This window comes from Coptis chinensis, chromosome 3, assembly GCF_015680905.1.
Source record: "Coptis chinensis isolate HL-2020 chromosome 3, ASM1568090v1, whole genome shotgun sequence".
In the NCBI taxonomy this organism is placed as follows: Eukaryota; Viridiplantae; Streptophyta; class Magnoliopsida; order Ranunculales; family Ranunculaceae; genus Coptis; species Coptis chinensis.
Window position 1 is genome coordinate 40,498,926 of NC_141458.1, and position 24,296 is coordinate 40,523,221.

At 38.4% G+C, this 24,296-nt stretch overlaps 1 protein-coding gene across 1 annotated transcript in view; it reads right to left on the minus strand.

Moving 5' to 3' along the window:
* Positions 1-6,836: 6,836 nt before the first annotated feature.
* Positions 6,837-24,296, minus strand: part of LOC147509611 (sphingosine kinase 1-like) — a 30,819-nt gene continuing 13,359 nt past the window's right edge. Inside the window, exons 5-10 of the mRNA XM_086601894.1 lie at positions 13,514-13,600; positions 13,295-13,372; positions 13,078-13,148; positions 11,590-11,883; positions 7,937-8,059; positions 6,837-7,422 (exon numbers count right to left, since the gene is read on the minus strand). Of these exons, the coding sequence (XP_086458020.1) occupies positions 7,231-7,422; positions 7,937-8,059; positions 11,590-11,883; positions 13,078-13,148; positions 13,295-13,372; positions 13,514-13,600 (845 nt within the window). The 3' untranslated portion in view covers positions 6,837-7,230. The remainder of the gene's footprint in view (positions 7,423-7,936; positions 8,060-11,589; positions 11,884-13,077; positions 13,149-13,294; positions 13,373-13,513; positions 13,601-24,296) is intronic.

Sequence of the window (24,296 nt, forward strand, 5' to 3'; positions counted from 1 at the left end):
AAGGATGCTTTTTTTACCCTTTGTTTTTTTGGTAACTCCAGTAATACGATTTAATCAAGAACCTTGAACTTGATAATCACTATATTGAGATGTTTATAAATTTATTAAATAACAACTATGGTGGAGATTTCTGGTGAATATATAATACCAAGTATCGGATGTTATACTAGATTACTAGACCAGCTACTTCACTAAAACAGCAGCAGTCCATCAAGACATAAAATATGACGTATGGCCAATTGCAGGGGGTTTTGGTAGATGGACCGTGGACAAACATAAGTAACTTTCAGAGCCAACAAAGACAGGAAATCTATAAGGACTATCAAGCTGGATTACTGGAAGCAAAGAATGCAGTCTAGCGTCAGAGTCTTGGGGGGCGGTGCAAATTAGGAATATAAAGCATAAAAATGTTATTGCAACAATATGAAAGAATGTAGGCAAATCTTGTATATAGAGACGGAACTTTTGAGAATGTATCCTTCAGCTCTCCTAATGAAAAAGCTCTCACTGTAGTCTTAGAGGATGCAAAGGGAATTTTGAATGAAAGATTCTATAAGGAGACCTTAAGTAAGGGGTCCTTATCAGTGGCGGAGCCAGGAAAGTAAGTGAGGGTGAGCCAGCCAGACAAAAACTAAGCATACAAAATAATAATAATAATAAAAATATATATATTATATATATTAATGTATTAGAAAAAAAAAATCAAATCTAAACAAGTACTTGTTCATAGTTGTCCTCGGCGGCATTCTTTTTCGTCGTTCTTTTTCATCTTCTGGAAGCGTTGTAAGATCAACTCGGTATTAATGCTATCAAAAACTTCTTTTTCAATGTATGTTATTAAACAATCATTCAACCATTCATCCGTCATCCAATTGCGCAGACAATTCTTTATGATATTCATAGCAGAAAATGCTCTCTCCACAGTGGCAGTAGCAATAGGTAAAATGAACGTCAACTTAATCAACAAATAAACAAGTGGGTACACAATGTCTTTCTTCGTCTCAACCAAGGTTCAAAATATCGACGATATATCGATATCGCCCGATATATATATCCATTTATTTTGGTACGCGAATCGATATTTCGATATATATCCACGAAATATAGTACCCTTATTTTTCCGATATATATCGGGATTTCCGATATAAAAGTTTATATCGCCCGATATAATCGATATATCCGATAACGATATATATCGTTTGACTTTTTGACCATTTTTTAATATAAATCCGATATTTCCAATATATTTTCGATATATTTCCGATATTTCCGATATTATATTTCCGATATTTCCGATATTTTAAATAGTTTGGACTGATCACCAAAAAAATATATATCCGATATTTCCGATATATCCGATATATATCGGTTTTTGGGTACACCGATATATTTATCGATATCGATATTTTGAACCTTGGTCTCAACCATTTTTTTAGCTAGGCCGCTAATTCCATTTATTTCACCAAACTTAGTATTGTAACGTACATCAATGATATAATTCTCAAGCTGATCCGCTAATTCCATCGATCTAAGAAAAATCATCGGGATAAAGTCGAGCAAAAGCGGATCAACTTTTTTTCTTATCGAAAGCAACAAACGATTCACTAAGATCAAGACATGCCATACAAAGAAGTAATTATGTGTTTGCTTCATTAAACCGGTCGTTTAACTCTTGAATTTGCAAATCAATACAGTGATAGAATAATCCAACACGATAGTAATGTAAATTGGTGTTTCCTTCTGCTCTTCGTCAAGACCTCCCTCGAGCCATATACCTCTCTTTCATATTTGGAACAACCATATCATGTTTGGCACATAGTGAAGAAACTTCAGTCAGGAAACTATCTCACCCATCATCTCTCATCACCTGTAAGCGTACCTTTGTTATTTTAACAAGAGCCATGGCATTGACAATGTCTTGGTCCTCACGATGCAAAGCCTTTGACAAATCATTGCTAATTCCTAGTATCGCTTTCATCAAATGCAAATTGAAGATAAATTCAAAAGACTGCACTGAATCCAATAATCCGTAAGCCTCACCTTTTTGTTCCTAGCTTGAACCATTTTCCGCTACATTATCAAGCACATTAACTACTGAACCATAAGTGGTTATCATGCCAAGAAGTGTATAATAGTGTGTGCCCCATCGAGTGTCACTAGATCGTTTAAGACTAGTCTCTTGATTCAACCCTTTGCCACTTGAAATTTCTCCGCTTTGTAACGCTGCAACAACTTTAGCCTTCATTGCATCTTGCAACATATTCCGTCGCTTACATGATGCTCCAACAGTATTTACCACATTAGAGAGAATACTAAAAAGGTTAGCGATTGACTCATGGTTCTTTGCAACTACTACAAGGGATAACTGAAGCTGATGGGCAAAACAATGAATATAAAATGCAAACTCATTCTCCTTCATTACAAGTGCTTTTAGGCCATTCAAATCACCTTGCATATTCTTTGGCCTCATCATACTCTTGTCCACTTGATCTAGATATGTTCAACCCATGCTTGGATAACAACTCATCGATTGCCTTTTAAGTGTTCTTGCACTAGTTTCCTTAACATGCACAACTCCAAAAATCTCTCAATCACGCAACCTTTCTTGTCGACATAACGCAAAACAACTGTCATTTTCTCCTTAATTGATATATCACGTGCTTCATCAACTAAAATAGCAAACAATGAATTTCCATAATCTTTTATAATAGCATTTGTAGTTTCCACAGCAGCCGAATTCACAATATCTCTTTGGATGTCAGGCGAGGTCAATTTTCGATTTTTAGAAGCATTATCAAGAACTTTCTTAATGACTTCGTTATGATCTTTCAGAAATCGTATAAGTTCAAGAAAATTACCTTTATTGATCGATTCATCTGATTCATCATGACCACGGAAAGCTAAACTTTATCTCAAAAGAAACCTAATGCAATCAGTTATTGCAGTTAGGTGTATTCGATAATCCCTTCGAACTTGGTCAGATTGTCTATGAAGAAATGTCTCGATATGCTGCTCTTGATTTAACAAAGCATGTGCTGCCCTGTAAGCAATATTATGAGCATTATTTGGTCCTCCAACGTGCTCTTTTAATTTGGTTTTTCTTTCCCAATTAGTAAACCCCCTGTGAGAAAAAACATCTCCACCTCCTTGTGCCCCCTTATTAGGTTTAAAGAGATAACAATATAGACAAAACGCAACATCCTCGTGAATACTATATTTCAACCAACTAAACTCCTCATACCACTCTTTCTAAAAGCGTCGGATTCTCTTACCTCTTGTTCTTGGAGGAAAAGCATGATTAGGCTGGCAAGGACCCTTAAACAAATATGTTCTTCTCACCGAGTCTTGATCATTAGGATGATAATCTGAAAAAAAATTTCCTTAGTGCAGGGTCTCCTTGAAGACTAGACAAGTCAAGTTCTTCACAATTTTCACGTTGAACCCGCTTTGATGTGGGTTGTTCAACACCACCATCCTCAATTTCTTGGTGATTTCGCTTTGAGGAGGATCCTACTTCAACACGGGCAACATTATTTGTGTTATTAGGTGGTTGGGTAGGTTGAGCGGGCAACGACTTTCCTTTGATCAAATACTTTAACATATCTGTTTAAATAATTAAAATAAATCATTAATCAACTGAATTGAAATTGCACTAATTAAAATAAACCACCAATATTATTATGATATTCACAAAATAAAATTAAATAAAAATATGTGGTTTAATGAATTCACAAAAAGGATACCAAAAAACTAAAAAACATGGTTTAGGAATCAACTTAACATGAAAAGATAAAAAATAAGACAAGAAATTTAATAATATTATGCTTACCTAGCAAACTTTAGAAATTAATCAAATTATGGATAACTGATTAAAATAACAAAGAGAAAAGTGAAATTGTGGAAAAGTGGGTAAGTGGGGGTGTGGGTTTTGTAATTTTGTATAACTTTTTGATTAGGCAGAAAGTCAAACTTGAGTAAGGTATTGGGATTTTTTTTTGTTTGGTTTCGGTGTGTGTGCTGTGCTTTTATTTGGTTTTTTGTCGGTTTTTAGTTCAAGTTCAATACTGTTGAGTCATGGTCTAAATTCTAATTCAAGTTTGAATACTGTTGAGTCACGGTAAGTCGGTAATAGTCTAAAGTGCCATAATCTAAATTCTAAAAGACACTGCTGAGTCATTAAGGACTGTAGTACTTTATGTACTTTTGTCATTTAGTTAGCTGTGTTTTTCAGTTTCTACAAACAGTTAAACTACTTTTTTTTTTTGGTCGAAAATTGAGGGTGAGCTAGGGCGTACCTTGGTCCCCCCTAGCTCCGCCACTGGTCCTTATCCCAAAAGAGTCATAATGGGGACCTTAAGTGGAGAAACATAAGTAACTTAAGAGTACTCTGTTTCTGTGATCTAGTGCACCAAAACACCCTCTTATAGAAAAATTTGGTTAGGTGTTTCGTGTTTATCCTATCTCATCCTCTCATTCTTTTCCTAAAATAGAAACTTCTCTAAGGTGTGTAAGAAGAAAGGTTGTTTGTTAAATATGGCCGCTACAAGTAACAATCAGCAAGATGTTGCCCAATCTAACGGGAGTGGATCTAGGTGGAGTGCTTTATTTGGTCGAAATGGAGCTCAAGAAGCTACTGTAGTGTTTGCTTCGTTCTCCCCCATAATAATCATAGATGGGGTTGCTCAAGTCCCAGAGGATCTAGTGGAACAAGGGATGAAACAATGGGATGAGTATTTGGTGGGATATTTCTTGGATAAACGGCTATCTTTTCCGATGGTAAAATAATTCCTAGGAAAGAAATGAAAACTAAAGGGAGAGTTTGACATCACGACAGATAAGGAAGTGTTCTATATGAATTTTACATGCTCAGATGATCAACAAATGGTTTTAGATGAAGGCCCAGTTTTTATTGCGGGGAGTGTTCGTGATAAAGCCTTGGACAGTAGAGGTAAACAACTATAGGAGTAAGGAGGCTACAATACCACTTTGGGTAAAGTAAAGCTGATGGATGTGCCCAAGGAGATGTGGACACTGGATGGATTGTCATGCCTAGCTAGTTTGGTAGGTGGAGTACCAAAATTTATGGATGATGTTACTGCTAAGAGGAAAAGGTTGTCTTTTGCTCGGTTTTGTATTGAATTTCTAGTGAATCATGAGTACAAAGAAACCATAAAAATCAAAGTTGGGGATCGAGAAATAGTTATACCTCTGGAGTACCCCATGGAAGTCCCAATCTTGTGAAAAGTGTAATCGATTTGGGCATGCTACACAACAATGTGGTGTGAGGAGTATGAGGGTGTGGACGCGAAGGGCAAATGGACGGTCATAATTCTTTGGAACAAAGCGAGAGAGGAAGGAAATCAATCGATTATCGAACTCAAGAAGCGGCAAGTAGCGAGGGGCTCAAGCAGCTCAAAGGCGACAAGAGGGTCGCTTACCCAATGGGAGTAATAGTTCGAGGCGGAACTTGGTTCAAAATACTCCTGGTGGTGTGGATACAGAGACAAATTGTGTGAGTAAGGAAGAAACAGTTTCAACTACTATGGTGATTCACAGTAGTAATGTTCAAACCCCAATCTCTCAAGGGTTGCTTAGAGTGAGTTTAGGGTCGGCTCCTCAGCCTCAAACTCCAAAGGACAATGAACCAATTAGATTGAGGGGAGCGCAATCAAACATAAGGGTGAACTCTGCTCCCCAATTGCAAGGAGCAATTGCAAGTAACTTTCATTTGATCTCACCAGGTGTAGTGGTATGTACACATACGGAAACCGATATTACACAGGTGCAAGGTGGTGTTATTGGGGACCAAAAAGATCTCGAGGAGAGCATTATAGTTACACCTATCCAGAGTCACCAAGATATGATTACTCATTTTCCCCAACTACTCAATAGCCGAGAAAGAAATATGTATGAAGGGTTAGTTGCTGAAAATGAGGAGGTCGATGATATGGATGACCTATCAGATTGTGAGGAAGAATTATTTAATGATCACTTGCCTAAAAGCAGGTCGAGGCATGAAACGTCTTCAGAGGATTGGTCTACTGTAAAGCCAAAAAGAAGCAAAAGAATCCAAGAACATTCTTTTGGAGAAATTGAGCCTACTCTCGTAATGATGAAGAAGGTAAAGTCACTAACCAAAACCAAAAAGAGGTATCTTGAGGATTATACGAAAGAGTTTTGGGATGACACTTTGGGACTCACATACGTGTGTTGTGCTTGCGGGTGTTTTTTCTGTGACGATGAGAAAACGCAACTTCATCTTAGGAAAGATCATCCTAAAATAGTAAAACAATTGAAGGCTAGAAAGTAGGAGATCAAATGAGACGATTCCTATGAATACTTGCTTGTGGTATGTGTAATGATTAATCTCATTTTTGTTAGGGCTTTATGCTTGCTGTAGTCTTTGTATGTGCCATTTAATGATCTGGGTCAAACGGGCGCAATACCATCATGGATTATCAATAGGTTGCCTTAGTGGTATTTGCTCTCTGTCTTTGTTTGGGGCTTGTGGATTGAAGGCAGACGGTCCCTCAGGCTATAGTTGATGGGGTTGCTGATTGTGGTTTTCTTGCCAGTGTTTGTTCCTTCGGGAATGTACATGTAGGGAGAAATCTCAAGTGTTTTAGGCTTGATGCATTATGTTATATGTACCTCCCTCTAATGATCATACTCTTAGGGAGGGTATGTAATATTTCTATATGTGCAATAAACAGGTGGGGGTCTGCCTTAACCCCAGCAAACTTTTCAAAAAAAAAAAAAAAATTCTATGAATACAGGTAGGGCGCTGCCCAAACCCCCAATGTTTCGAAAGAAACAAAACAAATAAGAAACACGGATACTAAGAACATATACCGTTTGTAAACAGGGCTCTAGAATCAAATTACAATCAATCTTTCCAAACACCGAAGACTTGACAATTATGTTAATAAACATGAAAATGAAACCATAATCTCTACGCAAGGGGCTTGCGTTTGTATCTCCAGGTATACCGTTGAATAAGAGATTACTGTTGGACTTGTAGTTCATTTTCTTTACAAAACAATCGGACCATTATTACAGATTTGTCGACTAACAAGGAAAACTATTTTCCTTGATTCAAAAAAATTCCTCTAATTTTCCATTTTATCCTACTTATTCTTTTTGAAATGTATCTATACAGAGAACCTCTTTAAACTCACAACAAGACACAAATATAAAATACTACACCACACAAAAACCGTATATCCAAAATCATCTAGGACAGAAGAGGGTAGCCAAGCCTTGATCCACAGTAATTTTCATTGGACCATAGGTCATCAGATCTTTTACCTCGCACTTGTATGCTCCTTCTCCCCTAGCCAATACTTCACCATCCGAATCAATGATGCCTCCTTTAGATGGGTCCCCAACACGATGACCTGGTTCTAGAATAAAAGCTTTGACCTGTAATTGTTTTCATGGAATAGCAGAACAAGTTTCAGAATGTGGCAGGCCGGCACAGTTAGACTTTGCAAGCCTTCCGTGCACCCGTAACTAGCAGTTTTAGTTGCTCTTGTGGAAAAAGGATATGATAGTCACAGAAAAGGCGCATCAATGAAGAAGAATCAGGATAGTTGAAAGTTGGAAACCCATGTTATAATGTTTCCTCCATTCTTTACAGCCATATGAACTGACTAACCGAGAACAACTATTACGTGAATGTCAACCTACTGAATTTTCCAAGAATTGGTCATACAGCTCCTAAATAAAGAAAAAATATTGCACTTCCATCTGTCCATGTGAATCGTAGCCTACTTGATCATTTTCAACAGTATAGGTAACTTCTCTTAATTCTTTTGCTCTTTCACCACCATTCTTATTCCACTAGTTGTTTAAAATATTGCCAGAATATTGCAGTAACATATGGATATTTATCAATAACAACAGGAACCTCAAGATTATTAAGAAAACTACTGACCTTGAGGTACATGACATACGGTGATCTCACATGGGTTCCGTCATTCAACTTTGTAATCAACATAAGCAAGGATGTCTTTGGGCAATCTTTGATCACTATTAAATCCAAATAGCCATCAGAGAACTGCAAATACAAGAAAATAACAGCATGAAGGAATCCATATCCAAATGAAAAGGAACAAAATGTCTAGTCAAACATCTCCTTTTGTTCAAATTCATTTTGACTTTATTCAGAAATCTGTGTTACAAGATGAAACAATTACATCCAAATATTATGAAAAAAGACATCTAAATTAAATATAACGCAATAAGATATAGGTGAGCTTTTCAACTCCATAGCAACAAATACAGCAACAAAAAACTTCAAGGATTCCTATAGATATATTCTGTTGAGTAATATAACTATGTAATAGATATATAAAAGACTCGTACATCTCTATATCAGGGTAGAATATGACACAAACATATCTTTATACATCCATACATGCAAATCCTATTTGAAAGAGGCCATGAAATCTTCACAGAAAATTCATTTAATCCAGTATTTCTGCCCACAGCTTGAGAGTAGAAGACTGTACAGCTTAACCCTCACAGCCACTTTTGATTAGAAATGTTGGAATTAGCTGCCGAATATGATGATCTTGAAGGGGTATTCATCTTTATTAGCTCTAATCCCTCCAATGCGATGATTATTCTTTCGCCTGAATAAAATCTGGTGAATAGGGATCCCGTAAAAACTTACCTCGACTCGAACTGCAGCCACTGCACCAACACTTTGATTCTTTAGCACAACTCAATGAATTTAGTAGATTCTTTTAGGAGGTCCCAATGACTATAGATCAAACCTATCCCACTTTTACAGTGAGACAGTTGGCTGTTCACAGACAGGATGCACAATATTTGTTCGCAAGAGACAACTTGATCAACTTCCACAGGAGTATGCCTGCATGTTCCAACTCAGAACACTGAGAAACCCCAAGTCAGCTCCACATAAGATTTCCAAAGTACGCTTCAGCAACCGACATGATATATTGTGTCACATTCTCAGACAAGGTCATAATTCGCAGGTCAAAGTGATCCATGGCTTCATGTGCATGTAGCAGGAACTTAGATTAGTTGGTTAGTTTTGTACAGTACTTACTTGCTTAAATCTGAGAATCCATTCCTCTCTCTGTCATCCTCTCTCGCACCCAAAAGAAAAGATCTCTCTCCTTTTCCATATCGCCTGAATGTCTCTATTCGTGCTGAGAAATGACATACTCGAATGTTTATCAGGGATGATTAATGTGACACCAAACTTTATACACCCTTTGGCACCCTGGCTTTCATTAATAACTTAAAGAGCTATGGAGTTAACCTTCCATCCAGTATCTCTTACAATAGCAAAACATTTTTTGATAATGGAAGATTGTGCATGGTCTGAGCCATCTCTTTTATGGCAACTTAACCATCACATTCACTGTGGTTAGATATGTTGGATAAGCTCATAATTCAAATTATATCCACCAGGCATTCAACTTTCATATCTCTAATTCCTTCTATGTAAGGGTGTCGATGGGTACCCGTTTAACCAAAACCGGAACCGTAGAAAAAATCATGGTTCCGGTTCCTATTTTTAGGAACCGTTTAAAAATGGGTACTAAAAAAACCGGACCATATAGAACCGGAACCGAATGGTTTTTTAAACAAAAAAACCGGACCAGAACCAGAACCAAACTGGAACCGAATGTTATCATACTTTTAATATAAAAAAGATCGAAATAAAAAATAGAAAAACTCGAAACGTTCATTTATATATTACTAAATTTTATTTATTAGTGTAATATGTAGTTTTCATAGTATTTAATGTTATAAATAATATAAAAATATAGCTTACAATCTTAAATATATGGTTTTATTTAACTTATTATTGAATGACATAACTACTTATATCAATATTTAAAAAGTAATTCATTCGTGCGGTATTTTTGTGTTTTTATTACACATTTTTTAATAAGACCAATAAAAAATATATGTAAGTAGTGAATCTCTTAAGAACCGAAATGAAAAACCAGAACTGGTAATACCCGTTAAGAACCGATGCTTATGGGTATGGTTCCACAATTTTAAGAACCGTAAAGAACCAGAACCGGAACCGGAAAATTAAATGGTTCTTGGTTCTTACAACATTAAAAACTAGACCAGAACCGGACCGTTGACACCCCCTACTTCTATGTGATAGATCTACGGAACGAATTCCAGGGACACATAAATTTGACACATGATAGTAAGCACACTTTGAAATTTTCGGTTTTGATGTTTTCAATGAAGACGATCTACAAACTTAAAATGTCTTTCTACAATATATTGCCAAATATGAAATTTCTACCCCCATCAAAAGTTATTTAAAAAAAAAAAACTGTGAACCAATTATTTTCGCCATTAATTGGAGACTGCATTTGGCACGGTTAGAATTCTTAGAAACACTTGATTTTGTGTGGAGGGCGGTGTCAAGACTGTCAACCAACCATCCTTAAAGTTGGGAATTAGACCATCTAAAAGCGTAAAGAGGGATGGTCGTTAAGCTTCTAAAGTTGTAGTTCATTTAGGCACACCCATTAAAGTCAACAAAGACCGTATTGGGCCTTGGTAACAATGGCCTGGGCCAGAGGTCCGATTAACCACTAGGTCTATATATTGAGAATATCACATCCACCAAAAATCATGGAACTCTAAAAAATAATAATAGAGCCACTACCAAAACGTACAAAGCCATATCTCATCCTACCAGTTGAATTAAAGGCTGATATTTTGTAAATTTGATCTCCCCACCATGAATAACATGCCCACTAAATTTTGGCTCATTCAAATATGTCTAGCCTAATCAAATGTTATTATGAAATCGGAAAATTCTAGACCGTTAGATAAACGTTCAAAATTGAACACTAGTTTTTGCAAGGTTAGACATATTTAGATAGGATAAAATTTTCTGGGTATGCTATCCATTGTGAGAAGATCATATCCACAAAAAATGGGGTCTTAATTCAATTTGTAAGTCGATGGAGTGGTTCTAATGGGAGTGGCTCTATAATAGACACTAAACCTTTACACCCTTTAACCCTTATTATAGTCATATATTTGAATAAATTAAGGGTCAATTGAGATCATCTTCAAAGATATTTAGTTCAATCCAACATCTCCCACAGGTTTCGAGAACACAAGATTGTATATGGTCAAAGTCGTTTTATGCACAACTATCAGATTCACTGTGGTTATAAATTTTGGAATAAACTGATGATGCGAAGGTATCCATGATATCTTCATCTTCAATAAGCACTACACCCAACAGACACCAAATCCTACCCTCCTCAAATTTAAAAAGTGATATCAACAAGGGTGTCATAAGAAGAGATGTTTCCCTGTGTATGTGCCATGTCCATATTCATCTGCCTACTTTTGTTATTTATATATCACTATTTAATGGTGATTTTTGGGAGTTACAAGAATAAAGCTTGCTGAGTTTCTTAACCTTTCACCCTGATGCTCACAACACTTCATACAGATCTAAGAAACCGGAATGCAGGTTAGGAGGCTTAGTTGCCAAGTCTAAATTCATTGGAGAGAATCAAAACTTAGTTGCTAAAGAAGTAGGAAATTGATAGAGAAGAAACAAACCTGGGCATCGGGTGCTGCCATGGTATCTTCACTTCCCCAAGGCACATTATGAAGCCAAACTGAAACAAAGGGTCCTTCAACAGTTCTCCACTTCAATTCCTCCATTAAGACAACAGGTCCTTGATAGCCATGTTCTTGAACCTTAACAGTATCTTGCTGGTCTCTGAAAAGGATGTCAATGTTAGTGCATCCAACTTTCTGATCGCAGGGATTGCCATAAGCTTCAAACCCAGGTGCAGGAACAAAAGAAACACGTCCATTGTATTTTCGCAAATTAAATACTCGCATGAGTCCCTGGAAGAAACATTCTAAAACAACCATTACTTTGGTTAAAGTGGTTAAAGCATAGCAATATCGTTTGCAATAAAAAAAAGTCCAACAGTTCTGACAGTCCATTTGAATTTTTCAGAGAGATTCTAAAAAAGGAAAATCAAGACGACGAGCAATATCATAGAATTCAAGTTAAAGCGTAAAATCATGATTGTCTATGGACACTTGACTAACTTTTGCATAAATCTTCCGATTAAAGAAGATGCTGCTTCTGGGTTCATGAAGTTCACTAGTGTGTTAAGGTTCAAAAGTTGACACTGTATACATTTCCAGAACAGAGAAAAGCACAAAGTAAACAGTCCAAGTAGCATAACAAGAAAAGAATAACCAATGATTAATACTGTAGAAGTAAGTGTATGTGCCTAAGAAACCAAATAAACTTCGAAGCATGTCACTCTGCCTCCAGTATTTTTTCTGAGCCTTTTCTGTACACAAGTCGGTCAGTCTCCAATATACTTCCAGTTTCCTGTGAAAATTTTGGTAGCTGATCATACATATTGCTTACTTTGTGCCTCACAGGCCTCTGCAAGTGTCTTTGATCATTGGCCTTGTTATAAATGTCTCAGCATATGCTTCCCCAATACCAATCTTATTTATTTATGTTGTTTTCTTAGAAATGGGCTTATGTAAAAAAAAAGTTTGAAAGTGGAATAAAATAACAAACTCTCTGTAATGTTGCATATTTACCCCCTCCCATCACACTCCTTGTTTGGTTTTTCTTCAGCCTTCATATATGTTGTCTTTGCATACAAGTTATTGAGTTAGATGGTGAATCCACCTCCACATCAAAGTCATCAGTTGATAAAATGGGATGCAAACCAGAGTAAATAATTTTAAAGGTATGATCTCTTCTTCTAAGTATCCACCCAAGTCCAAAAGGTATATCTTTTTCCATATTCTTGAACTTGTTTAATAACAGTTAAAGAAAGGAATAACCGACAAGGCTAAAAACTTTTACAACAAATATAACGTAATTCATTTGATGGTATGATGATATAGGGAATAACATGCTAAATTGAAGATAATAATTTCAAACGTAACTCAAATAATAAGAGTGAACATATTTCAACCGTATGGGTGTATGACCAATGAAATGATTACTACAGTAATAGTGTACAGCACTAAAGATTGATCACATACTTAAATATATATACTTACATAAAAGTCTAGGCGAGAACTTCCCATCCATCTATATTTCTCAGATTCAATATCAATATCTGCTATGAGACCTTGAAAAGGCAAAACAAAAACTCTGTTACTAGGACCAAGGAATCACACGAAATTGGTATTATTCTATTTTATTTTATGTTTTTGGTTATTTTGAGTAAGTACTATAGAAAAGTTGATTCAAAGATAACTAGTTTGATCAGTGTACCCCAGGCAAGCATCAAGACGCTGAAAAATCTTGTCTCTCCTTGCAAGACAGTGGCGACGTCCAGTGCTCGTTTATGACCTATTTGTAGTTACAAACAAAGTATGAAGCTGAGAGTATGATTTAACAAAACACAAATTTATATTTAGGAAACCATTCTCCATAGTATACACAGAAATTAATAGATAGAACTAAGGGAGTGACCAGAGAGAGAGGGAGCACCTCGAACAATAGCGAGCACAGCGTTTGACACTGAACAGCACTCATCAACTGAATCAAGCAGTGACTTTACCATGCCATTTCCAGTACCTGCGTGTAAAACATTGTACGCTCACTACCAGAATATTTTTTCAAAATAAGCCCTTAATTGCATTTACTTTGAGAGTCATACCATCACTAAAGAAGTACAAAAGAAAGCATGGCAACCAAAGCATTAGAAAATGTAATGGGAGATATAACAGGATTAACATTTTGGTTGTAGATGCTAGAATATTAATACACTTCAAGAGACTAAAGAAGAAATGGGGATACAATTCTTCATTTTCTGAAACTCTAGACAAGGAAACGAGCATATGTAACTGTTTCGACCCCCACCTACGTGGCAAACGTCCATTAGTAGGGGTCTCTATTTTATTCATTTAATCAACAGGGCTAAAGCCCAATTCGCAATATCATGGATCAATGTACAGGCCTATTAACTCATGTGTCTAAGGCTGAACCTTAGCCACATGGCTTGCCACTAATGTACATTGATTTATGTCCAGATTCATTTTTATCAAAGAGATAATTATCCGATGAGAGTTATAGTCTATCATAATTACTCAAGCTACAAGATTACTTGAGCTACAAAGACTCTCTACTCTACCTCTATAAATACCAAATTATTTTTCATAAGGAACTACGTTGAAACTTGATCCCTAGATAATAGATCTTGGGTACGTAGGCAGCCATTATTTGGTTCAGTTTCATCTCCCCCAACATCAAATTCATCTGTTTCTTAGTGCGTTCTTTACCATTGCTCTCGTTGTGTTGAAGCAGTTTACTGCCGAAACATAATTGGCGCCGTCTGTGGGGATTTAGAATTCATTATCACGTGAAACAATCAAGATGGTAAACACAAGAAGCAGACCAAATAGTCGACATATTCCTCCCGCTAATAATACTGCGCAACCCCGAAATTCAAATCGGGCTAATGCAAGAACCGTTGAACAATCAAGTTGATCCTAGTGGTAGGATCAATTCTCAACATCCGACTATAGTAAATAAGAATCGCACCGCCACCGCCTCCTCCGCGAAAAAAGGCCGTACAACCACCGACACCAACCCCTAATAGCCTTGCAACAAGAAAACCGACAAGTCGGTAATCCTCCATGCGGTCCGCCGATTCGTCCATGTCGATCCTTCCGGTTGAAATGGATATAGGCGTAGACATTACTCTCACGCGTCAACTAACGGAAAATGTGATAGTAAGTACCAATTCACCCCTAATACGGTTGAGCGAGAGTGCCGAGTCAAAAATTTAAATAGGAACTTGAGAAGGAAGCCGGCAAAAGGCAAAGGCGGTGAGCGATGTTGCAAATTCAACAACATCAAGACCACGAAAAGGGGCAGAGCCATTCCGGTGTATGGGACCGTCTTGGCGATCCACTTCGTGCCGCCCGGCAAGAATGCTATTTCTCAAGACCAATCAACGATTACACTCTCTAGGAGTAGTGACCCTATTACCCGTACTTATGGGGAGAATCGGATTGGCAAGGATAACTACTACCCTAGACATATGCGATCTCAAAGAGAAGATTTACCTCGAGAAGCAATTTCGGGGAAGACCACCGTCGTCCGAGATATGTCCGACATGATTGGGAAGGCGGGCATCCCGCATAAAAAGCAACAAAACATGGAGAAGTGGTATAATTATTCCTACCACCCGCCAAGGGTGACTACCGCCTAGACAGCGGTGGTTCTGAGGGGATGAACAAAGACAATCACCGGTCGGAGTCGATCGTGCGTCGCCAAAGATCTCTAACTCCGATAAGAGATAATGGAAGGTATCCTTCTCCACATGGGCACGCACCGGCGCCCGGTTGTTCGAGCCAATACTTTAACTCTAACAGGAACAACGGTGAAAGAGTTAATTGCAAAAGAACTTAATGATAGAGTCGAGGGATATAAGAATGAAAAACTTGGCCGATCAATGATGGCGATTTGATAAATTTTTCGATCGACACATTCAAGAAGCTTACCACCATCCCGACTTCAAATAACCCGATTTTGAACTTTATGATGAGTTGGAAGGAGATCCCGGCTTGCATGTTCTATCGTTCAAAAATAAGTTGGTGTTATGGGGTGGAGATGACCCGCTCATATGTAAGCTCTTTCCATCAACTCTAAAGGGAGAAGCATTACTATTTGGTTTAGTGAGTTGCCTTCAAGATCAATTCACCAATTTAATGAACTAGAAAATCGGTTTGTTAATCGTTTCGCCACAATTGCAAGGCGCCAAAAGATGTCGACTCACTTTTGAACATCAAGCAACAACGTGTGAAAAGTTACGTACTTTTTTGTTACTAGGTTCGAAAGGCAGCCAGATGTTCGAAGTTTCGATGGGATGCTTCTTTTAAGCCTTTAAAGAAGCATTATATTATGAAAGAGATGAAGTTCGAACTTCATTGTAAAGGGATCTTTACCTCTCTAATTAAAGATGTCCCTAAAACTTCGATCACGATCGTATGTTAAATTTGAACAACACATCCGAGTATCAAGGAGAACCTATCGGCGAAAAACAAAAGAGACAAAGATATTCGAGTAAAGATTTTTATAACAACGGAAGAATTCTAAGCGGAAGCAAGCGGTCGGATCAACAAAGATAACGATGGAAAGAATGACAATCGGAAGCAAGTTAGTTTCAATCGTGATGGAAAGACTCTACCGAGCTAAAACCGACCCCATTTCAATGCCAACTACGCTATTATATATGAGAAGTTGAAAAGTGGGAATCTTAACCGCGCCTTTATCCACTTTCGAGAAGATACCAAAGGGACAAAGGGCAAAGCTGCTGCGGTGTAAATTCCATAATGACTATGGCCGTGAGACGTAACTTTGTCGCTCTTTTTCCCGGTCGGATTCGAGAAATTAGTGGAGAAAGGACTTTTAAATGAATATCTTATTAAAGACTCTTCAACGGTGATTCTACGCGACTTATGAGCATGTCATTAATGTTTCCCATTCTCATGTTGAGTCTCTTTCCAAAAGTCGAGTAAGAATCAAAAGCGTTTGAAAGTTAGTTATGTTGGTGAGTTTAACCGTATCAACAAAGTCGATTTTGTCAAAGGAATCCGCACCGAGACTTACGAAGAAGAGCCCCTCCGATTCGCGATGATGATGATCTCCTTGGTGTATATCCCTCACTATGACGCAGTTATAATTTACGTGTCTATAGGTGCTTCTCGTGTTCAACGGGTAATGATAGAACACGGGGGCCACCTCGGCGTCATTTTCGGTGGATGTTATTCTCGGATGCAACCGCGAGGGTATGATCATTGCGAAGACAATCTATCATCGGTTTTGATGGGACAACATCTTCGTGGTTGGAAGAATTACCTTACCAATCAAATTAATGAACAAAGAAGTTGAGCTCGATTTCTTATTGATGGATGGTCGATCTCACTATAACGCGATTTTTGGGAGAGATTGGATACATTCCATGGGGGTTGTAGTCTCCACATTTCATCGGTGTGTCAAGTTCCCATTCTCGGGCATATTTGCAAGGTTAGAAGTAGTGACCCGGTATCGCCCATGTCATGACAAAGCAATGGATGACTATAAAAATCTGAAGTTCGAGGTAATAACGATCCTTGCAAGTGCCCTGCCTAAGATTCTGATTACCGGCGCGTGCCCTCCATCTATAATATTGAGGCTCGTGTGCGGGCGCTATATAGTGGATCGACTTTTAGAAGTGCAAGTAGGAGATTCAACGAAGAAACCACTTTTATTTCATTTGAACTTTCGGCGTAGAACAAAAAGAGTTGGTTTCCTTGTTACAATGTGAAATAAAGCGTATCTTAAGCGGAAAATTGAGGAATCAGGGAATAGACCATACATTTTTGTCATAAACTTGACATTGATCAAGTTTCGGGCCGGTTTAAGCCAAAACCAAGAAGAATGACACCGATCCGGAAGCTCAAAGTTAAAGAGGAGATTGATAAAGCTACTTTGCGGTTAACTTTATCCGACGAAGTTACTTACCCAAAATGGTTTGCTAATGTCGTCGCATGATTAAAAAGAACGGACAAATCAGAATTTGTATTGACTTTACAAACCTTAACGAAGCTTGTCCGATTCATCCGTATCCATTACGCAATTTCGAACTAGTGGATGCCACTTCGGGATTCCAACGCCTATCTTTTATGGATGTTTCTTGGGGTACTACCGGATCTCTTTGAATGTGGATGACAAGAGTTCACCGCTTCATTACCGACCAAGGCATTTTTACGGCTTAATTATGCCTTTCGGTCTGAAAAATGCCGATCTAACCTACCATAAGCTTGTCAATACAATTTTTCCGATCTGGCTGGGGATAATAATGGAGGCTTATATCGATGATATAGTCATTAAATCGGAAGCTTCGGTGATCATCTTTCCGATCTTCAACTTGTTTTGATAGGCTTAACAAGTATAACATGAGACTTCAATCTTGCAAATGTTCTTTTGGCCTCTCTTCCGGAAAATTTACGGGATACCTCATGATTTCGTAGAGGTATTGAAATTTGTCGATCGATACGCGCCGTTATTGATATGCCATCACCAAAAATAAGAAGAAAATTCAACGGCTTCTTGGGTCGTCTTCTTCGCTTTTCATAGATTTATTTCTAAATATTCGATCGTTGTCATCCCTTCTTCCAGATTTTAAAGGGGGCAATTTGGAACGTTGATTGTGAGATGGCATTGCAACAACCGAAGGAATACTTGGTCGATCCTCTATATTGACAAGTCCTTCAACGGGTTAACCTATTGGCATATACCTAGCATTTCAACTCAAGTTGTTAGTCTTTGTTCTTTTGTCGATGATGGTAAACCCGTCTTTTTATCGATAAAGGCGTTAGCGAGTTGAGTCTCGTTATTCAAAGATGGAAAAATTGCACTTGCATTGGTTCATGCCGCATTCGTCGGTTAAAACCATACTTCGGGGGGGAGTTGGTCGAGTTTATAATTGAGTATCCTTTACTTGAGGTCTTTTCGTAATGCACAAGAATCAAGTAGATTAGCCCGAATGGGAAAGTTATCTTAGTGCATATAGCATTATCTTTGAAAGTTAAATGCTGGCTGAAAAAGGACATGTTCTAGCTTCTTTGATAGCTGATTTTCCGATTGATGATTCTCTATTGACAATTTCTTGCGGCAAGAAGAATCTATGGAAGACATTACGCCACCCATGGCGGGGGCGGCGAAGACCAACTTGCAACGCGCAATTCTAATCCCCGTTGACTATGGATTGTTTACTCGGATGGCTCCCATAATAATAAATATGGGTGCGGAATTGGATGCATTTTTGTTAAACCCTACGGAGAGAAGATTGAGAAAATAAATGCGACTTGGCCGCCGCTTCAAATAACGGCTCGGTATGAGGCTGCCGTTTTGTGCCTTGAGAACGACTTTGGAACTGGGGGCGAAAGCTCGGTTATACACGGATTCTCGCCTTGTGGCCAATCGGTTTGGCGGGTATTTTGAAAGCAAAGAGATGACCAGTATGGCGGCTTATCTTGGTTTGATACATAGTTTTACTTTCGACAATTTGATAGCATCTCTATCACTCAAAGACCCGAAATGACATACGTCATCTTTGATTCGATTAACTTATCTCTCCGCCGTTAGAAGCGAAGAGTCAAAACACATCATTTGTGGAGTTCCAAAAGAGCCAAGCATTGACTTTACCGAAAAAAATTGCATGATTTGTATGTACATGAAAGCAATTACTTGTTTTGTTTGTAATGTAAACGGTGAAATCGACCATAACGATAATGTCACCAATCATGACTTCGAAGCGATAAAGGGAGATGGAAAATTCACAACATGACCGGACTTTGGATCTTCCATTAGAATCTATAGATCCATTTGTTCCTCCCGAATCCGGCTCGAAGCGGATAGTGAGTTGGTACATGAAGCGGATGATAGTCGAAGTTCGATGTGATACTATCGAGCCGATTGATGATCTCCGATCGCAAGATTGGCGTCTTCCTTATATCCACTACTTGCAAGTTTCTTCACTTTCGCGGAACCAAAACTCGTTAAAAGAATCAAACGCGATGCATGGAAGTTTTTGTGATATCATTCTTGGCGGAAGTTTGCACTTATATCGCAGGCTCGGACTTAAACCCATGTTGCGATGCCTTTCAAAGCGGGAAGGACTTCAAGTTTTGGAAGAGATTCTCTCGGCTTATCGCGGAAGCCACTCGAGGCGAAGTTTAGCTCGTAAGGCTATGACGGGGGCTATTGGTGGCGAGATGCAAAAGGATGCAAAACACCTATCGAGAGGTGTGAGCTATGCCAAAAGCACGATAATATGAGTAAACTACATTCATCGAGTTGCATCCCATGCTTAGCCCATGGCCATTTGCCAAATGGGGCTTAGACATTATTGACCCTTTACCTAAAGCTCCGGGTAGTATCGATTCCTTAAAGGGCAACCGATTATTTTACGAATGGGTAGAAGCAAAGCGCTTTGGTCCAAATCCATGCTTCCAACGTCCAAAATGTTTTATGGAGAAATATTGTTTGTCGTTTTGGCATCCCCGCGGCACTTGTATCGGATAATGGTAAACAATTTGATCTTTGAAGAAATTTCGGTTTCGTGCTAATTTGAAGATCTGGCATAACTTCTCGCGACCTTATCATCCATGAAGAAGATGGGCGGGGCGAAGCCACCAATAAGGTGATTTTGGCCTGACTAAAGAGGCGTTTGGTGGCGGAAAAGGAAAGGAGTTCAAGGAGTTGTCTTGTGGGCTTATAGGACAACGCCAAAATATTCAATTTGCATTATCACCTTTTAACCTTGCGTATGGTCTTTGGCGATCTTTACCTCTGTAACTGATTTCAAAGTACATCTCGGTCGATTCTTTGTTGAAACAGTTCAATGACACTAATTTGGCTCGGTCAAAAGCTCTTATTGATGAGGTTCGGGCCGAGGGACTACAATGACTTATTAAGTATCAAAGTGACATGAAAGCGGAACTTCGACAAGAAGATCCGATCCCTAAGTCTTTTGCTTCTCAAGACTGGGTTCTGTAGAAACCCAAAACTTATAGAATCGGAAAGTTTGGAGAAAATTGGCAAGGACCCTACATCATAGATCGTCAAAGCATTTTAAGGGGTCATATTTCCTCGAACTATTTCGGAATGATGATAGAAGCCATGGAATGCTTACCACCTTCGCAAGTTTTACCGTTAGGAAATTTTTGCATTTTTACATTACTCCATCAATAACGAATCTATCCATCTATGTAGTTCGCTCTATTTTATCCATCAATAAAGGCATTCAACTTCCATTCTCTTAGTTTGGTTGTCATTTTACATTACTCTATTTTTCTCAGAATTTACTTTCAACAATGTCATTCATTAACGCGTTCATTCTACGGAGGTCATTCATATTATGCCTTTTTCGGTCCAAATAAAAGTTAGATTCATGCCTACTTGGCGAAAATCCGAAGTCAATAAGATGGTTATTTTGCTTTCGGAACAATTATTGCAATACTCCCACAATCTAATATCCGTGCTAATTCCACTATTAAAGGCAATGGCGTTGTGTTTTAGTTTGGTCGATTAACGACTTTGCGACCTGTGGATAACTCAAACGGTTGTGGGGCCTTCGCTTCACGCGTTTTGGTACAAATATTTTGACACTGAATAGCTAGGTTCATTAAGGACGATCATGTCCCCTTTGCGCTTTCAATAACTTTCTCCAATGGTTCTATATTGGGAGGTTTTTCTCTCTACATGGGGGCGTCTCGTTATTTTACATTCATAAATCAACAACACTAAGTTTTATCGCGGTATGTTATCTAACATCACATGATATTCAATAGCCAACACATACTTTATTTTTATTTTCATAAAAAGAATTTTTTAGCTCTATGGTATTACATACCGCGAATCACGTGATCATTGGTTTGGGAAAATCCAATGGTTCCTTCCCAACTTTTTCGCATATACAACTTCGTACAAATCTTTGTAATTCATCTTCTCACGCGTTCTAGTTCATCTCCGTTTCTATTAAAGTCTCTCGCTAATTGTCTTACGGACGATTCACGATTGTGCCATTTGCACGCGTGATCTTGGCCGAGCCGCTCGTTTAAATCGTCATTCGCTTGTTATTTTTTCTCTTAACTTTTGCGCCGCGTTTAAATCGTCATTCGCTTGTTATTTTTCTACTTCTTTTGCGCGCGTTTAAGTTCGATCTTTTGGTCGCCATGAGTGACTTCAATTCTATCATATCTGCTTTTAAGTGTTTGTGTTCCTCCATTATCTCACAGGTTTTCTCAAATTCTTCGTACGATCTCTCCTCTGCTTCTTCCGTCCGCTCGGTTAAGTTTTTGTTTTCGTATTATAACTCTCTGATGGTTCCGCTTAACGCTTTGTTTGCCTCTTCCAATTTTTGGTTGAGTATCTTCACTTTTTATATTTCTTCTAAGGCATTGACTTCATTCGGAACGATATTTTTCTTCGCGACTTTTTCATGAATTTCTTTGGCCCGTATTTCACGCCATTTTAACTCAAGGCGCGAAAAATATCTCGATTTCATCATCTTTCGGACTTAAACACAAGTTTGCAATAAAGCGATAAAAATAATATTATCATACCGGTTTATACTATCGAAAATCATTGACATTACTCTCGTCATATTCTCCGATGTTCTCAGTATTCGGTCATATTTTTGATATTTTTCGAGCCGCTTCCATTGGCGTAATCCCAGGCGATCCCTTCACCGTCTTTTCCAAACTTGAACATCTCTCGCTTCATCCGCCATTTTCATCGGTTTAGTGTTGGACACAAATTTCTTTACCGCCCCTAACGATAGTAAAAATCAACGGTCAACTTCATTGTTAACATATTACGTGGTTTTCCTCTATGAGGTAGTATTACCCCCCCGGCGGTGCTTGCCGGTGGTTGTTGGATTCTTTGCCCCCTGCATTTTGCTTTGCCGTTTATTTTTTTCACCGACTTTGTGTTATTATTTTGCACTATCTTTTGTAAGTATCATCTTTGTTTTGTTCTTTTTCTGTATATACCAAACCGAGGCGAGATATTACATCTCTACACTTTTACATATCTATGTTTTCTACGGTACATACCTTTTCCCTTTTGTGTTGAGAATGTATTATTTTTCGTGCGGGCTGTTTTGTGCATTGTAGTATCGTCCCTCGAGGCATCATACATTGTGGCGTTGGTTGTCTCGTGGTCTCCGTTAAGCCCGTTTTCTTGTGGAACATCTTTTGTACAATTATTTATTTGTATTTGGCAAGCTCGGTACTAATTCTCACCGTGTTAATTCCGTTCCATCTTCTTTTTTCTACTATTTATCGGCCGCCAAATATTACATTTACGGAGACTCTTATTATTCTTCTTCGCGAATTTCACTATGTGTATCCATGGACCTATCGAACGTTGTTCGACCCCATATAGTCCGGAAATCAACAATATCATCAAAGTAGTTCAAATCTACCAATCTTTCGTAAGAACATTTATGAAAGAAGAAACGAAGGTTGTTCTCCACTTCCTTGTCCAATTCAATGTTTGGGAGTGTACTCGATTTTTCGTAAGACACAAAAATAACTCGTGTTAGTCAACAATTTACTCTTAGTACAATTTTCAATACTTATGTTTTGGCTTACCTCGAAATTTGTTCGGCACTCTAAACTCTATCGGATTCCATTTCCCTCGCAAGCGGTACAGAAATCTATCCCATCCGGTGTATACCTTTGGGAACCCTTTAAAACTTCTGTTTGAATCCTTGAATTCAATTTCAAATTTTATGTACCCTTTCGTCAGTATGGCTTTCGGTCGTATCAACGCGAAGATTTCTTGAGCCCCAAACCTTCTGTTAAATTCATTTTGTAAGCGGTGCTTATATCGTAAAGATTAACCAGAACGATATTGGCAGTTGTCCTCGTGCAATTTGCCACCGTTCCAATAATTGCGCAATTTCTTTGCTCAACGGAATTGAATTCCTGCAATTTAATTGTGTGTAAGCCATTACTACTTCATCTTTTTCGACTTTCGTTTCAAATTCGTACACTTCATCCATCTCAAATTTCTCGAGTCCTAGTATTTTCTGTATTTCCTTAAGTGACCATCGACGCGGTTCGGGTAGTCGCCAGATATCGTCACCTTCTTTCCACCTCACCAAGTCTGCGATCGTCATCGAAGTTTTATTCTCGAGTGTTTTTTCGCCAGATATAGATGCGGTAGTTTCTACCGAAAAAAGAAAAGAAAAACGAATCGGATAAGTCAAAACCGGGTCGAGAGCACAAAACCGGGTTCATTTGGGCCATATTAATGTGGCGCAGTGCGGGTGCCCTTCCTTTGTGGGAGCCGCGACCGTATCATGTTTTGGTTCAAAACTTAAAACCGAGATCGCGACTCACTGTTAATGTAGCGCAGTGCGGTGCCGCTTCTTTTGTAGAACCGGCTGCCAGTATCATGTTTTGGTTTAAAACTTAAAACCGGTTTTGTATCTTGGCGCCACCATCATCTCTCGCGACCTCGAGTTTCGTTTTTTTTCTTTCTTTCGTTTTACATCCATGGCGACGACCACAAAACCAACAAACCCAATCGTGTTTTTGTTGTTACGATTGGTACTATTATTGGCCGGGTCGTATACGATTGGAATTCTTCGTCGATATTGCTCCCAAAACCGCTGAAAATTTCGGGCGGTTACGTAATGGTGAACACGAGAAAGGGGTGACACCCGGTTGTGTTTCTTCGGTTGGGATGAAGATGAGAAGAAGAGTTACCT